At 36.2% G+C, this 18,280-nt stretch overlaps 2 protein-coding genes across 36 annotated transcripts in view; one reads left to right on the top strand and one right to left on the bottom strand.

The window, feature by feature from the left end:
• Nucleotides 1-2,263: 2,263 nt before the first annotated feature.
• Nucleotides 2,264-17,489, top strand: PMCH (pro-melanin concentrating hormone). Its single transcript, XM_055240337.2, has 3 exons — nucleotides 2,264-16,621; nucleotides 16,972-17,170; nucleotides 17,440-17,489. Exons 1-3 carry the CDS (start codon nucleotides 16,373-16,375, stop codon nucleotides 17,487-17,489), a joined length of 498 nt encoding a protein of 165 aa, XP_055096312.1. The 5' UTR covers nucleotides 2,264-16,372.
• Nucleotides 16,623-18,280, bottom strand: part of PARPBP (PARP1 binding protein) — a 282,808-nt gene continuing 281,150 nt past the window's right edge. For all 35 annotated transcript variants that reach the window (XM_063614318.1, XM_063614319.1, XM_063614320.1 and 32 more), the window contains one exon: nucleotides 16,623-18,190. In XM_063614318.1, the coding sequence (XP_063470388.1) occupies nucleotides 17,850-18,190 (341 nt within the window). In that variant the 3' untranslated portion in view covers nucleotides 16,623-17,849. The remainder of the gene's footprint in view (nucleotides 18,191-18,280) is intronic.

Genomic DNA, 18,280 nt, shown 5'->3' with positions numbered 1-18,280 from the left:
CCCCACTGTGGATACAAAACATAAAACGATTGTATCTTATTATCTAGTTCAATGTTCAGAGTTCCTACTGTTTGGAGCACTGCTGTATAATAGAACTTTCTGTAATGATGAAAATGTTCTATATCTACACTGTCCAATATGGTAGCTACCAGCCACATGCAGCACTGGAGCACTTGAAATGCAGCTAGTGCAACTACTCTATGCTACCTCATTCTCATCTTTTTCTACAAAGCCTCAGTAATTTTTTATTAAAAATTCAGTTAAAAATGTCTAGAGTTTCAAGTAGAGAATGGGGCCCTAACTTAGGTTTTGCCATTAAAATGTCCCTTTTCCCCACTACCCCCAAAATATACACAAATAAAAGATATTCAGTAAAGATGGTCAACAGGTTGCTTGCATGGAAATTCCACTTCTCTAAATTGTAGTTAAAGAAGGGCAGAAGAGTTTAGCCATCTTTGGCTATCTAGAAAACTAATAGCATTTGAAGTACACAACATTAAAAGTTAGGATTATAAACTCAATCATTAATAATACAAATAAATCCATAGAAATATCTCCATAATAGTGTTAGACAAACAGGCCACACTGCATCCCAAGCAGTGCTATATAGCTAACTGGACTGTTATACTGCAGAACATTCATTCAATTATTCAATACTTTTTTTTTTGAAGACAGAGTCTTGCTCTGTCACCCAGGCTGGAGTGCAATGGCCTGATCTCAATTCACTGCAACCTCTGCCTCCTGGATTCTAGTGATCTTCCTGCCTCAGCCTACCGAGTAGCTGAGACTACAGGCACATGCCACCATGACTGGCTGATTTTGGTCTTTTTAGTAGAGATGGGGTTTCGCCCTGCTGGCCAGACTGGTCTTGAACTCCTGACCTCAGGTAATCCACCTGCCTCAGCTTCCCAAAGTGCTGGGATTATAGGCATGAGCCACTGTGCCCAGCCTAATACATATTTATTGAATGCTTACTGTGTGCTAAATACTGTTTAAAGCACTAAAGGTATAGCAATGAACAAACTGATATTAATAAAATTCCTTTCCTCATGGAGCTTACATTTTGGTGGATGGAGACAGCCAACGAACCAAGAAATAAGTAAAATATATAGCACACAGGGGGATAAAAGTTATATGGATAAGTAAAAATCAATTGGTGGGCAGCAGGATGTAGCAAGCAAGGCCTCACTGAAAAAATGACATTTGAGACAAGACTTGGGAGGTTAAGAGGAAGGCCAGGCAGATATCTGAGGAAAGAGAGTTTCAGGCAAGGAAACAGCAAGTTCAAGGAATTTGCGTGTTCAGGCAACAGCAAATATGCCAATGTGCCTGGGGCTGAGTAATCAAGTATAGGAGTGTTAAAGAAGAGATTAGAGATGGAAAGAGGGTACCAGATCAAGGAGAGGCTTGGAGATTACTGTATAAGGATGTTAAATATAATCCTAAGAATAATGTGAAACCTGTTGAAGGTTTTTAATGAACAAATGAAGTGATCTGATTTGCATTGTCAAAGGTCTACTCTGGATGCTAAATTTAAAAAGAAACTGTTGGTGGTAGATGGCAAAGGTGGTGAGGGAATAAATGGAATAAAACAGAAAAAAATCCCCTGCCCTCAGCTTACATTCTAATTTTACATTTCAATGACCTGAAGCAGATACTGAATCTTACAAAGGCTTTTCTTAATTCAGTTAGTTATAAAATTACATACAACTTGTTAATAGCTAATCTCAACAGATACCTGCAATGACAGCAAACAGTAGATAAGCAGGTGCTTCTGGTGGATATACATCAAGTTCATTCTGCATTGAGCAAGGTGAGAAACAGGAAGAGGCACATTAACTGGTTCTACTTACTTAAATCTCTAAAGAAGGGTGGATGCCTCCATAATCTGTCCAAGCAATTTATGTGCCATTTCAAAGGTCTTGAGACTAATAAACCACTCTATCAACAAAACGAAGTCATGTTAACACAAGGCTATAAAGATTCATGATTTCTCCTCTGTGATTCACATGTCACACAGAAGCCTCTGGTTTTCCCAAAAACGTTAATAGAAATTTCACAGCAATTATTTTATTTTTATTTATTTTTTTGAGACAGGGTCTTGATCTGCTGCCAAGGCTGGAATGCATTAGTGTAATCATGGCTCACTACAGCCTCAACCTCCTGGGCTCAAGTGATCCTCCCAGATCAGCCTCCCAAGTAGCTGGGACCACAGGTGCACACCAATAGGCCTGCAATTTTTTTTTTTCAATTTTTTGTAAAGATGGGGTCTCACTTTATTGCCCAAGCTGGTCTTGAACTCCTGGACTGAAGTGATCCTCCAGCCTCAGCCTCCCAAGTGCTGGGACTACAGACATGAGCCCCTGCACCTGGCCCTGAAGCAATTACTATTATTATTACTAATTGAGACAGGGTCTTGCTCTGTTGCCCAGGCTGGAGTGCAGTGACACAATCATGCCTTACCGCAGTCTTGACCTCCTGAGCTCAAGTGATCCTTCTGCCTCAGCTTCCTAAGTAGCTGGGACCACAGGCACGTGCCACCATATCTGGCTTTCTTTTTTGGTAGAGACAGGGTCTCACCACGTTGCTGAAGCTGGTCTCAAACTCCTGGGCTCAAGCAATTCTCCTGCCTCAGCCTCCCAAAGTCTTCGGATTACAGGTGTGAGCCACCACACCAAGCCTAGAGCAATTATTTTAAAACAACAGTAGCATCATTCAGAAAGGCCACATCTGGAGTGGTTAAGAGTACAGACTTCTGGAGCAGAGTGTCTGGGTTTCAATCTCACCACCACTTACTAGGTATATTACCTTCGGCAAGGGACAGTCTCTACTCATAGGATTGTTGTGAGGATTAAATTGGCTAAGGCATGACCTGTACTTGGGACGAAGCTTGGCACATAGGAAATGCTCAGTAGGCATTGCTTAACAGTGTAATAATATTTATTGAATACTTATGTCATAGAAACTACTGGGTACTTACATATCAATCCTCACGACCACCTTTGGAAATAGGTACTATTGGTATCTGTGCTTTGCAGGAGAGGAAGTAGGCACAGAGAGCTAAAACAGCATGGTCATGTGCATATAATACTGTTTTGCCTCTCATATACTAGAGTTGATAATGTTTATACTTCTGGCAGGCCAAAATATGGCCCCCCAAAGTATTCACACTGAATCCCTGGAAGCTGTAAATGCTACCTTTTTAAAAATATTTTATTATTTTTATAATTTCAACTTTTTAGATTCAAGGCGTACATGTGCAGATTACTTGAGTCACTCAAGTACTGAGCATAGTACCCAACAATTTTTCAGCCCCTACCCCCTGCCTCCCTTGCTCCCTCCTCTAGTAGTCCCCAGAGTCTACTGTTAGCACCTTTATGTCCACAAGCACCTGCTTTGCTCCCACTTATAAGTGAGAACATGTGGTATTTGGTTTTGTTCCTGTGTGAATTTGCTTAGGATAATGGCTTCCAGCTGTAACCATGTTGCTAAAAAGGACATAATTTTGTTTTTTTCCATGGGTGCATAGTATTCCATGGTGTATAATACCACATTTTCTTTTTCCAATCTGCTATTGATGGGCACCTAGATGATTCCATGTCTTTACTATTGTGAATAGCATTGTGATGAACATGTGAGTACATATGTCTTTTTTTTTTTTTTTTTTTTTTTATTATACTTTAGGGTTTTAGGGTACATGTGCACAATGTGCAGGTTTGTTACATATGTATCCATGTGCCATGTTGATTTCCTGCACCCATTAATTCGTCATTTAGCATTAGGTGTATCTCCTAATGCTGTCCCTCCCCCCTCCCCCCACCCCACAACAGTCCCCGGAGCGTGATGTTCCCCTTCCTGTGTCCATGAGTTCTCATTGTTCAATTCCCACCTATGAGTGAGAACATGCGGTGTTTGGTTTTTTGTCCTTGCGATAGTTTACTGAGAATGATGTTTTCCAGTTTCATCCATGTCCCTACAAAGGACACGAACTCATCATTTTTTATGGCTGCATAGTATTCCATGGTGTATATGTGCCACATTTTCTTAATCCAGTCTATCGTTGTTGGACATTTGGGTTGGTTCCAACTCTTTGCTATTGTGAATAGTGCCGCAATAAACATACGTATGTCTTTTTAGCAAAGCAACTTACTTTCTTTTGGATGCATACCCAGTAATAGGATTGCTAGGTCAAATGGTAGTTCTATTTCAAGTTCTTTGAGAAATCTGCAAACTGCTTTCCACAGGGGCTAAACCAATTTACATTCCCACCAACAGTGTATAAGCATTCCATTTTCTCTACAGCCTTGCTGGCATCTGTTGGTTTTTGACTTTTTAATAATACCCATTTTAACTGGTATAAGATGGCATCTCATTGTGGTTTTGATTTGCATTTCTCTAGTGATGTTGAACATTTTTAAATGTTTGTTGGCTGCTTGTATGTCTTCTTTTGAGAAGTGTCTGTTCATGTATTTTGTCCATTTTTTAATGGGGCTATTTGTTTTTTGCTTGTTCAACTGTTTGTTTCTTATATATTCTGGATGTTAGACCTTTGTTGGATGCATAGTTTGTGAATATTTTCTCTCATTCTGTAGGTTGTCTTTTTTTTCTGTTGATAGTTTATTTTGCTGTGCAGAAGCTCTTTAGTTTATGCAGCTCCCATTTACCAATTTTTGGTTTTGTTGCAATTGCTTCTGAGGACTTAATAATACGTTCTCTCCTAAGACCAATCTCCAGAATGATGTTTCCTTGGTTTTCTTCTAGAATTCTTATAATTTGTGGTCTTACACTTTAATCCCTCTTGGGTTAATTTTTGTATTGGGTGAAATATAGGGGTCTGGTTTCATTCTTTTGCAATGTGACTAGCCAGCTATCCTAGAACCATTTATAGAATAGGGAGTCATTTCCCCATTGCCTATTTTTGTCAACTTTGATGAAGGTCAGGTAGCTGTAGGTGTGCAGCTTTATTTCTGGGTTCTCTGTTATGTTCCATTGGTCTATGTGTTTCTGTTTTTGCACCAGTGCCATGCTGTTTTGGTTACTGTAGCCTTATAGTATAGTTTGAAGTCAGGTAATTTGATGCTTCCAGCTTTGTTCTTTTGTTTAGGATTGCTTTGGCTATTTGGGCTTTCTGTTGTTGTTGTTCCATATGAATTTTAGAATAGTCTTTCCTAGTTTTGTGGAAAATGATATTGATAGCTTGATAGGAATAGCATTGGACTTGTAGATCGCTTTGGACAGTATGACTATTTTAATGATATTGATTCTTCCAATCTATGAGCATAGAATAGTTTTCCATTTGTGTCGTCTGGGATTTCTTTCAGCAGTGTTTTGTAGTTCTTCTTGAGGAGATCTTTTACCTCTTTGGTTATATGTATCCTAGGTGTGTGTGTGTGTGTGTCCGTGTGTATTGTAAATGGAATTGCATTCTTGACTTAGCTTTCAGCTTGAATGTTATTGGTGTATAGAAATGCTACGAACTTCTGTATGTTAATTTTGTATCCTCATACATTACTGAAGCTGCTTATGAGTTTCAGGAGCCTTTTGGCAGAGTCTTTAGTTTCCTAAGTATCGAGTTATATCATCAGTGAAGATAGTTTGACTTTTTCTCCTATTCGCATGCCTTTCATTTCTTTCTTTTGCCTGATTGCTCTGGCAAGGACTTCCAGTACTATTCTGAACAGGAGTGGTGAGAGTGGGCATCCTTGTCTTATTCCAATCTTAAGGGGAATGATTCCAGTTATTGTCCATTCAGTATGATGTCTGTAGGTGTGTCAGAGATGGCTCTTATTTTTTGAGGTATGTATCTTCGATGCCTAGTTTTTTGAGGGTTTTTATCATGAAGGGATGTTGGATTTTACTGAAAGCTTTTCCTGTGTCTATTGAGATGATCATATGGTTTTTGTTCTTAATTCTGTGTATGTGGTGAATCGTATTTATTGATTTTCATATGTTGAACCAACCTGTATCTCAGAAATGAAACTTACTTGATCATAGTGAAGCAACTTTTTGATGTGCTGCTGGATTTGGTTTGCTAGTATTATGTTGAGGAGTTTTGCATCTGTGTTCATCAGGAATATTGTCCTGTAGTTTTCTTTATTCATTTTGAATGTTACCCCTAAAAGAGTCTTGGCAGATGTGACTAAGAATCTTGAGAGGAAGAGATAATCCTGGTGGGCCCTAAATGCCATCCCACGAATCCTTATAAGACAGAGGCAGAGGAATATTAGGAACAGACACAAAGAGGAGAAGGTCATTGAAGACAGAGCAGAGGATGCTACCACAAGGCAGTGAATACCAACAGCCACCAGAAGCTGGAAAAGGCAAGGAAGGGCTCTCCCCTAGAGTCTCTGGAGGAAGCACAGTCTTGTCCACACATTGATTTTGGGCTTTTGTTGCCTTAAGCCATCAAGTTTGTGGTAATTTGTCACAGCAGACCTAGGTAATAAGTAAATACTCTATCATATTCCAGAACCTATCATACTTTCTACCATCTGTTCTCTTAATGAAAAAATAATTCATACATTTATTACATGTTTACTGAAAGGCTACTATGTGCCAGACTCTGTTCTTAATACTCTGCTCTTGATACCATCTCCCTCACTGGCATTAGAGGAGATGGACAATAAGCGTGTCAACAAATAAGATAATTTTAGACAGAAGCACAGTGAAGAAAATAAAGGAGTGAAAGGAATAGGGAAAGAATGAGCAGGAAGGGGCTCCTTTAGCTCATAGGGTCAACGAAGCACTCTCAGAAACCATGATTTTTGAGCTGAGCCTCACGATAATGAGTGATAAATGCTCAGATAAATAACAGGAGAAAGATGCTCCTGACAAAGAGAATAGCAGGGAAAAAGTCTTGAGTCAGAAATGATCTTGGCATATCATAAAAACAGAAGGCCAATATCGCTAGAGAGTGATGAAAGAGGGACAGAGTAGCAAGAAATAAATTTAGCAAGGAATGCATGGCCCAGGCCATGTAGGACATTTGTATCAATTATCTATTGCTATAGTAATACAGCATAACAAACACATGCAAAACTTCAGAGGGTATACAACAATAAATGTTTATGTCTTATGCTTTTTGGGTCAGTTGGGTGTCTTCTAGGCAGCTCTACTGACCTCAAGTGGACTTTCTCCAGTGTCTGGTGCTTCAGTGGATGTGTGCTGATCGAGGATATCCTCAGCTATGGCAATTAGGGTAGCATGGCTCTCCTCCATGTGGCTCTCTCCAGCAGGCTAGCATGGGAATGTTTTCATGGTGGTGGCAGAGGCTCAAGAGGGAATTCCCAATGTGCAAGACCATTTCAAGCCTCTGCTTGCATGATATCTGATAATATCTCATTAGTTAAAGCAAATCACATGCCTGAAACCAGAGTCAAACAGTGGGCAGGTTACCCCGCCCACAGTGGGAAAGCATGCCAAAGTTACATGGCATGAATATAGAGAACAATGAAAAAGTGAAACCATGAAGGCAAGCTTATGCAGATATTTAGGGCCTTACTAAATTAATAAATATAAGAAATAATTATATTTAAATAGGATGATAATGTATTACACATGTTGGAGTCCAGACAAGAGTATTTGGCTGTAGTACTCACAGAAAGCTGCAAAAGGAAGGTCTTGAAGGATATTTTAGATATAGATAGGTGGAGGGACAAGATGAGGGTATTTTAAGAGCAGGGAATATCATAAACAAAGTTATTATGGCAAAAAAGGACTATAAATACATAGAATGAAAAGAATGGCATGTATATCAGTATCAAGATGCTTTCATCTGATCCAATCTCTACCACAAACAGAAGAAAATGAAGCAGAACAAATCAATCACATGTTCCTCCTACATAGTAAAAACTACATTTCAAAATGCTTTGAGTCTAGAGTTCTCAATATAAATAGAAATGTCTGAGGGCTAAAGACATCCATGAGTACAAACATAAATTCCTAACATGTGTTACAATGAAGCCTCAATACACTACTTACCATAATGGTGAAGAAACCTGAAATTATGAATCAATGTATACAAAATAACAAGCTTTGTTGGTAACCCAATGTTGAAAGCTATCATCAGATTGTTGTTCTTGAAGCATACTATCAAATGACTCCAAAATTACTCAGAATCAAAACAATATCCAAGAATCATCTTTACAAGGTAACTGAAAAATTTAGACATGAACATCATTTCAAGCATGTTCACATAACTTCTTTTTTTTAATTGAGATGGAATCCTGCTCTGTCACCCAGGCTGGAGTGCAATAGTGCATTCTCGGCTCACTGCAACCTCCGCTGTCCGCATTCAAGAGATTCTTGTGCCTCGGCCTCCCGAGTAGTTGGGACTACAGGCACATGCCACCACCTGGCTAATTTTTTTTTTTTTTTTTTTTACTTTTAGTGGAGATGGGGTTTCACTATATTGGCCAGGCTGATCTTTAACTCCTGACCTCAGATGATCCACCCTCTTCGGCCTCCCAAAGTGCTGGGATTACAGGTGTGAGCCACCACGCCTGATCTCACATAATTCTTAATGTTACTTATATCTTGATTTGTGGCAAAAAGATGTTAAGGCAATTTTCAAGATATAAGTCTACAGCTCTAAAAATTGGTGATGTATAATTCACTACAACTGGTTTCTTCATTTCGCTTTTAAAATAATTCTGTTTGGATGACACTAAGAGCAACATACCATCCAGTAACGAGATCCAGGGAAGCAGCTAGTCCACTAGTATTCATAGACAGAGATGAATTCAAATGTGCATATAATTAACTAAAAAGAGGAAACTATATCCATAATTCAAAACCACATTGTTGCAAAATAAATATTTAAATCAATTCATCCATGTTTACCAGCTGTAAGAGTGGAACAAAGCTTGAGGATATCCACGTTCCTACTCAACTGGTCTCACAGTTACTGGACTAATTACAGTGCAGCATCATCAACTCTCCCCGTGTCTCCCACCCCACTGTCTCACAAACCAACTGCATTGAGCACGGTGAGAAGATACCTTACCCACTCCAATTCTTGGAGCAAAACGAGAGCTTAACCATCTTCGCCACTCTCAGCTGGCCCCCATATCTCGAGTCTCTAAGTACTCCCTACAAGCCACATGCTGGAAGTCTTGGAGCTCTCTTCTGAGCCTTCAAATTAAAAACAAACAAACAAAAAAACTCAAGTTGACTCTTCTCAAAGAAAGAAAAAAAAAAACTGGAGGTCAACTTACCAACCAAATTCAAACTGTCTCAGAAGGATAAACTCCTAATTTTATTGCTGAATTCTGAGTGGCGTAAGTGCTTACCAGGAGCTACCCTTCCCTGCCAACTACATCAACACCACACACACACACACACACACACACCCCTTCTAAGGGAGTGTCAGGACTAATTCCCTTGCTTGCCATATGTACCACACCTTGTTCTCTCTTAACCTTGCTCTCCATCCAGATATGAGCCCCTCTAGATATCTATCCTCCCACACTTTCATCTCTAAACAGCACTGTTTCTTCTCTCTTCTCTCTCCAATCTTTGTACTATGCCTTCTGAATAACAAATAACCTTATAGCGTTCTCCACTTCACTGATCCTTTTACCACCACACATACTTAAGAGTTGGGAAGGAGGATGAATGTCTATTTTATTCCATACTGTTAATAGCATGTAAATCCTTTTGTTACTTGAGTCCCACAAATTCAGCATAGCCACTTCTTTTCATTATCATGCTACAATATCTTCCATCTTTAAATAGTAATAGCCACACTCTCTTCTATCTACAATCTAATTTCTCTGCATTCTTCAGTGTAAATCGGTGACATACTATTTATATTCACTGTTTCCATTTGTTCTCTTTCCATTCTTTTTAAATCCTCTCCTATCAAGGTTGAATCTCTACCAGTGTCATTGAAACTGCTTCATTAAGGTCAGCAATGACTATCACATAGCCAAATCAAAGATAAATTCTCAGTTCTCATCTTACTCAACCAAAAGCATTCAGCACAGCCAATCATTGTGCTTTTCTATATTTGAGATGATCATGTTTTTTTCTCCTGTATTCATTTACAGTGGTGAATTCTACTGATTTTTTTCTGAAAGTTCAATTTTACATTCCTGAAATAAACCCCACCTAGTCAAGAAATTTTATCTTTTTCATAACTGGATTCTATTTGATAATATTCTGTTTAGGATTTTTACATCTATGTTCATTAGAAATATTGGCCTATAATTTTCCCTTCTTGTAATATCATTATCAGGTTTTGGTACCACATTTATGCTAGACTCATAAAAAGAGTTGGGAAGTGTCAGTCAGAAGTCAATCACAGAAGCAGAACAACACACATACATATTCACATATACAGAAATATATACACAATTTGTTACATAAATTTGTCTCATGCAATTGTGAAAGCAATTAAGCAATATTAAGCAGATCATTCCATCTAATGCTGGAGTCCACAGGGAGGCTGCTGGGAAGGAAAGATGGATGTAAAGTAGGGAAGAAGAAGAACATACTGGAATTCACCAGCATGAGCTGAAACCCATGAGGATAGACTGAAACTCATATCAGATCTTGCTGCATCTGACCTTAATGGTATGGATGTCCTCAGGACAGCTAGTCTCCTTTGTCACAGAACTGCACACATGTGTCCCAGGAGTCAGAGAAACTGAAAGTGGATCCAGCAAAAGTGGAGCAGTCGCAGGCCTGACTGCTGCCGAGCCAACGACATGAGCCAGCAGATAAGCGACATCATGTGTGAACCGTACGTGACATCTGCTTCACTTCTGCTCTCCAATCTTATACAAGAATGTCTCGTGTGGCCCACTCCAATTGGAAACATAGATAAAGAGAAGAAAATTCTGGGGTGGGGGGAATTTCTGGGGCGGGAGGAATATATATGTAATATATATAACTCATAACTCAGTAATAAAAAGAAACATCCCTCACCCAACAAAATGAACAAAAGATTTAAACAGACACTTCACAAAAGAAAATATATGAATAGCTAACAAGCACATGAAAAAGTGCTCAACATCATTAGTTATTAGGAAAATGTAATTAAAACATGATATCACTACTTATCTACCAGAATGGCTAAAATTAAGACTGACAACATCAAATGCTGGTGAGGATGTGAAGCAACCAAAGCTCTAATACAGTCTTTGTTGAAGTATAAAATGGTACAATCACTTTGGAAAATAATCTAACAATTTCTTACAAAATTAAAGATACATCTATCTTATATCCTAGCAATTCCATTCCTATATATTCACCCAAGAGAAATAAAAACACATGTCCACAAAAAGACTTATGCGAGAATGTAGATGGTGTTATTCATAATAGCCAAAAACTGGATACAATTCAAGAGTCCATCAACAGGAAAAGAGACAAGTCAATTGTAGTATATTTATACAACGGTAATAAAAAAGGAAGGACCTACTGCTTCTTACAACATTAAAGATGAATGTCAAACATGCTGAGTGAAAGAGGCCTTCCATAAAAGACGTCATACTCTATATTTCCAAAATAGGCAAAACTAATTCACAGCGGAAAAAATTAGAACAGTGATTGTCTAAGAGCAGAGTTGGAATGAGGGGTGGGAGTGGGGAAAATGGTGGTACATGTGAACTCTAACAAGGTAAGACATAACTTTCTGGGGTGATGGCAATGTCCTGTATCTTGAAATGACTTTGGGTTTCAGAAGCATACGCATTTGTCAAAAATTAGCAAATATGCACTTATCGTTTATGCATTTCACTTTCCATAAATTTTACTTCAAAAAAAAGCTGTAAACAACTATTAAATTCCAGTTAATGATATGTATGTTGAAGTATTTCGTGAAAAAAATACTGATATATGCAATATCCATTGAAATGCATTAAAAGAATAAGATGATTAATAAAGGGATGGAGGGATAGAAGTAAAACGTTAATGGTAAACTCTAGGTGAAAGTGTATGGGTTGTTTACTATAGAAATCTGAGAAGGAATTTTAAGTTTTCTTATATCTTTTGATGATTTATATAAGTGAGCAATCTTGGCTTTTACACTCATACAATTAGCCACTAAGAAACTGATGATTCTCAGTAAGCCAATGGCCAATTGCCATTTAATTTACTGGTGACACACAGCAAAGATGTGTTAATTGGAACAAAGAGAACTTTAATAAAGTGACTTGCAAATATGTAGTGTTAGCAGTAGTTCTACAGAAAATGAAGATCATATTTTATATAAACCTTTTGCCTTTGCAAGGTTTACTGAACCACCCAAGCCCATCTGGCAAGTTTTACTTCTCCGAAGTTCCCTTCTACTACTTGGGGACATTCCATTTTCAGCATCAATGAAAAAGAAGTCTACTATGCTCCACTGCACATCACAGTAACCAATTTTTTTTAAAAAAAAGTTATCATTTAAAAAATAGGAAACTATCTCCATAATTAAATGGTTATGGCAAAACCTCATAATGCTCAGAGCCTATGACAGTTTAAACAAAATAAAACATCAACTTCTCTAAACCGTCAAAATCATTTGGATTTGGTCCCAATTTTGAGTGAAGATCAGCCAAGCCAATTCATCCAGTGGAAATTTAAAACAAAGTACATAATTATTAATATTTATTACCCTCCCACAACAGCATCTAAGAAAAAAGATTTCCATTAACAAGGACTTTTTTTCTTTTTTTTTTTAGACAGAGTCTCGCTCTGTCTCCTGGGCTGGAGTGCAATGGCACTGTGTTTGGCTCACTGCAAACTCCATCGCCTGGGTTCAAGCAATTCTCCTGCCTCAGCCTCTCCAGTAGCTGGAATTATAGGCACCCACCACCATGCCTGGCTAATTTTTATATTTTTAGTAGAGATGGGGTTTCACCATGTTGGCCAGGCTGGTCACAAACTCCTGACCTCAGGTGATCCACCCACCTCGGCCTCCCAAAGTGCTGGGGCTACAGGCATGAGCCACCACGCCCAGCCTAACAAGGACTTTTATAGATTAAACAGGCACATCCAAGCCAGGTTCAAACCAAGGGAAACAAAGTAGGGCACAACTAACAACATTAAAAAGATAAGGAAGCTCTAAGATCAAAGAAGTCAAGGGATGTCAGAGTCCTTTGTTTATAATTACACTCACAAAACATTTACTGAGAAAGATCTTAATAGTCTCCGAGAAAATCAGCAGTTAAGTCTACCTCAGATAAAATGTACTTAAGTGAAATGGACAAATTATACAATAATGTAAATTCCTAAAACAAACTAAAAAAGAAACAGAGAAGCTAAATGTTCCTACAGCCACTGAAGAAAGTAAATCAATTCTCAACAACAAAAATCCTACCAAGAAAACACCAAACCCAAAGTCTAACAAGACAGAAACGAAAGAAGGATAAATCTTGCCCCAAATGTATGAAATTAGTACGACCTTAATATCAAATCAAAGTCAATATAAAAAAGGAAAATTACAAATCAATCTTATTCATAATAAATGTAAAATGTACTACATCAAATATTGCCAAATTGAATCCAATAATTTAAAGGTTTTTTTCATGAACACGTGGTTAGTTTAACATTAGAAAAATCTGTTAATATTTCCAAAGACTGAAGGAGAAAATGATCTGGTCTTCTCAATGTATGCAAAAAAAGCATTCAATAATATTCAACAACAATTCATGATAAAAACTATTAGTAAGCCAGAAATAGAAGAAAATATCCTGTACTTTATATCAAGTATCTATAAGAAACCTACAGCAAACATTATGCTCAATGGTGAAGCATTAAAATCATTATCTGTAAAATCAGTAACACTGTAAAGATATCTCTTATCTCCATTTTCAGGATTTACTGGAGGCTTTGGCCAGTGTACATGAACACATGAAGAGACACACAGACATGTATACACAATATAGATGAACTTAGGAGAAACAGATAAAATGCCATTATTTTATCATTTATATCATTTGTCTTCATACAAAATCCCAAAGAATCTATATATTTGTAAACTATTAAAAAGAAAAAAAAATAAGAATTTAGAAAGTTTTTTCTGTTATCAAATTACTATGCACAAGCCAAATGCACATGTACATACCAGCAATAATGTTAGAAAGATCATTTTAAAAATATAATTTATAATAACCAAAAATAAGAAATTCAATTAAATTATAAAGAATTATAATTCTCTCAACAAAGGTATGCAAGACCATTATGAAGAAAAGAAAATGTCATTAAAAGATTGAAGAAGAAAAAAAGATTAAAGAAAATCTAAGCAAATACAGAAAAATGCCATGCTCATAGATAATAAATTACCTTCAGGATATCAATTCTTCTCCAAAATTAATCTATAAATCTATAAAACCAATGTGATTATAAGTTGAGCATCCCAAATCTGAAAACCCAAAATCCAAAAATGCTCCAAAATCTGAAACTTGTTGAGCATTAACAATATGCTAAAAAAAATATATTCACTGAAGCATTTCAGATTTCAGATTTTGGGATAATTAACTGATATAATGCAAATGTTCCAAATTCTGAAAAAAATATCCCAAATCCAAAAATACTTCTGGTCCTAAGCGTTTCAGATAAGGGATACCTAACTAGATACCTTAATATCCTGTCAAGTGTTCTTACAGAACTTGAAAAGCTGATTTTAAGATTTATATGGAAAAGAAATGACTAAGAATAGCTAAGGAACTGCTGTGAAAGAAAAACATGTGGGTGAGTAGAGGGCTGGGAAATTTGACCAGATATTAAAAACTATTTTAAAGTTATATTAATACTGTAGATTTGGCTGTGGAATAGAACGTTCTGAAAGGAGCCCACACATATATAGAAATCTGATATACTGTAGAGATGGCACTGCAGATTAGTGGGGACAGGATGAATTCTTCGAGAAATATATAAGGACATTGGAAAAAGTAAAATTACATCTCTATCTTATATCATACACAAAATTACAGATGAATTACAAACCTAAACATGAAAGTCAAAATATTTAAACTTTTAAGAGAAAATATATGAAAACACATTAATAATCTAAGGATTGAGAAGGATTTCTAAAAAAAAACCAACACATTAAAAGTAGTTGCCATAAAGAAAAAAGAAAAAAATTTAAACATTAAAATTAATCAGTTTGGTTCACCAAAAGACACCACAGAGGGGTTGAAAATATGTCACAAACTGAGAGAAAATAATTGAAACATATATAACTAACAATTAATATCCAGAATATATAAAGAACTCCCATAAATAAATTAGAAAAAGACAACCCAATAGAAAAATGGACAAAGCCAAAAAAAAAAAAAAAAAAAGCATTTAACATAAGAGGAAACATAAATGGCTCATAAACATATGGGAAGACACTTAACCTCTTTGGTAATTAGGAAAATACAAATTAAAAGGACAATGAGATACCTAAGGGTCAGCTAGGACATGGAACAATGGAAATTCTCATACCCTGCTTATCGGGGGCACAAATCGCTTACAACTATGTTGGAAAACATTTTGGCATTAGTAAAGCTGAACATACACATACTCCATGACCCAGTAATTCTATACTGAGAAATATACTCTAGAAAAATTCTTACATATATGTACCAGAAGACATATAAAAGATAAAAATTATCTTACTCATTGGGGTCAAAATTAGAAATTAACTCTGAAATGTTTAATTAAAAGTCATACAACATAAACTCATCATCCAAAAGTAATGTTTATGGGCACATAAATATTCTTTTCATGGACTTATTCATTAATTGCTAAATTCATTAATAAATATTTATACATATTATCCTTTTGTAAATGCAGAGATAAAATACACCTGACAGGTCAATTTTTGACATAGGATGAATGGCTTTTTGTTCACACTGACAGGCATATGTACTTTAATCACCAAAAACTATATCAAGTATTTATAAAAGAAAATCCCTTTTGAGGATTATTTCAGTTTAATCAGGATTAAAAGTAAATAAAACTTTATCCTTATCATCCTTGAGTGAAATAACTTGAGTTTTAATATCTTTACTTAATCAGAAAATACACAGAAAGAAACAATAATACAGAGAGAGCCTGATGTCCTGTGGTCTTCCTTAATAACAACCCATTTTCAAGAGACTATAATCTACTCAACAGAAAGCATTCTACCAAGGATCTTAATCAGATTCTGAGAAAATTCACACTCAAAATAAACAATATGCCACTAAAACCAAAATAATGTAGGTATTAGCAGCTGCATAAAGGTTAGCCTCAATCTGATGAGTCATTTCTAAAATGATGAAAAGTATAATTCTTTGAAGTGCTTTCTATTCAAGCTGGAAAATATATAAAGATACAGAATCATTTACCAAGCAGGCTGACAGAGAAATTTTTCATTTTCTTTCTTGTTTGACTGTATGCGAACATCAAACTAAGAATGGCAAAAATGAATCTCTCTTCCTATATATTAATACTAACTTTTTCTTTGTTTTCTCAAGGTATTTTACTTTCAGCATCCAAGTCCATAAGAAATTTAGACGATGACATGGTATTTAATACATTCAGGTTGGGGAAAGCCTTTCAGAAGGAAGACACTGCAGAAAAATCAGTTATTGCTCCTTCCCTGGAACAATACAAAAGTGATGAGAGCAGTTTCATGAATGAAGAGGAAAATAAAATTTCAAAGGTAAGTAGCAATGTGACTTGTCATTTATTTCACTGAAAATTTAAGTGATTCTTACAAATCCTCTGAAAAGTAAAACTGATACTTTTATAAACAGAAGTATATGCAAACAGTCACAATATGCATTAGGACGACTGACGATATTTCTTACATGCCAAGTAGTTCTTCCATCCTGGAAAACACCTCTTACCTGAAAGTTTTTTTCCTCCTATAAATTTGCATCTAAGATATTTTTAAAAAGTCAAAAACAGTGCGGAGCATCTTTGAATTGATCAATAAGAATATTATACAATTGTATTATAGTTCCACTCCGAATACGAGAGCTAAAAACCAAATCAACCTTCTCTTTACAGAACACAGGCTCCAAACATAATTTCTTAAATCATGGTCTGCCACTGAATCTGGCTATAAAACCTTATCTTGCACTAAAAGGATCTGTAGCTTTTCCAGCTGAGAATGGAGTTCAGAATACTGAATCAACACAAGAAAAGAGAGAAATTGGGGATGAAGAAAACTCAGCTAAATTTCCTATAGGAAGGAGAGATTTTGACAGTGAGTAGTCTTTTCAAAATTCAATTCTTACATCCTACCACCATTAAACAGAACTCTGAGTTAAAGCGAATTTGGATGCAATCATAACAAAATCAAATAAGACCATGGCTCAGTTACACCTGCCAAAAATGTGGGATTAAATAGCAACAATTAATTATTATCATTTTGGTTTACTCAGAATTAGTTATACTAGATCCATTCTTTTTCTTAATAAATTTTGTGTGATAATTATAGTCCTTTAAACAATTTAAACTTTCTTCTTCCTTCAGTGCTCAGATGTATGCTGGGAAGAGTCTACCGACCTTGTTGGCAAGTCTGATACCTGTTGGTCCACATCATCTTTTCAGAAGAAAATAAAAGCATTTAATTGCCAATGGGAGGAGAAGCCCATACTGCTACTATAATTTGTGTATGTTAAATGTCTGTTTTAAAAGAAAGTAGTGTTAAGATGTATCAGTAACTGAAATGATATGCTTTCTCTGTGCATTAAACTTTGTGAAAATTCTGCATAATTATGACTTACTAGTATTTTTAAACAATGCTTAACATACTAACCTTACATACACTGTAGACCAAAATAATAAATCATCATACTTTACACCTTGGTCTCTTAAAAATTACGCATGTCTTTGGTGAATGGCTTATAGATACATAAACCTAAAGCCTATAAGACACAAATTTATAGTCTAAAAAACTGAGTTAACTTTGCCTGGCCAGGAATCAACTTGTCCTTGGCAGTACATTTATTACTTTTTGCTACTTTAGCTAGTTTGCCGTACAATTTACTCTGTGAATCATTTGATTTCTTAGGTATTTTAGCATTTTTATGTTGAGGTGGTTCATTTCCATTATCACAGAGAATATTTTCACCATCCAAATCCACCTGTTTCCTTTTTGAGCTTTTATTTCCTGTCTGACTAGTTGATTTTCTTGATACTTTTTCATTTTTACTTCTGTCCAGGCGAACATTTCCAAAACTTGTTCCAACTGTTGATCTTCCAACAGATGAATTTATACCCTCTGTTATGCAAGATAAAAAGGGGAAAGGAATTATATAATATTGAGTATTAATATTCATGAGAACTTTATAATAAACTTTAAAAATGGCTA

The sequence above is a fragment of the Symphalangus syndactylus genome, chromosome 13, assembly GCF_028878055.3.
Source record: "Symphalangus syndactylus isolate Jambi chromosome 13, NHGRI_mSymSyn1-v2.1_pri, whole genome shotgun sequence".
In the NCBI taxonomy this organism is placed as follows: domain Eukaryota; kingdom Metazoa; phylum Chordata; class Mammalia; order Primates; family Hylobatidae; genus Symphalangus; species Symphalangus syndactylus.
This window is presented reverse-complemented; position numbering and strand designations above follow the sequence as displayed.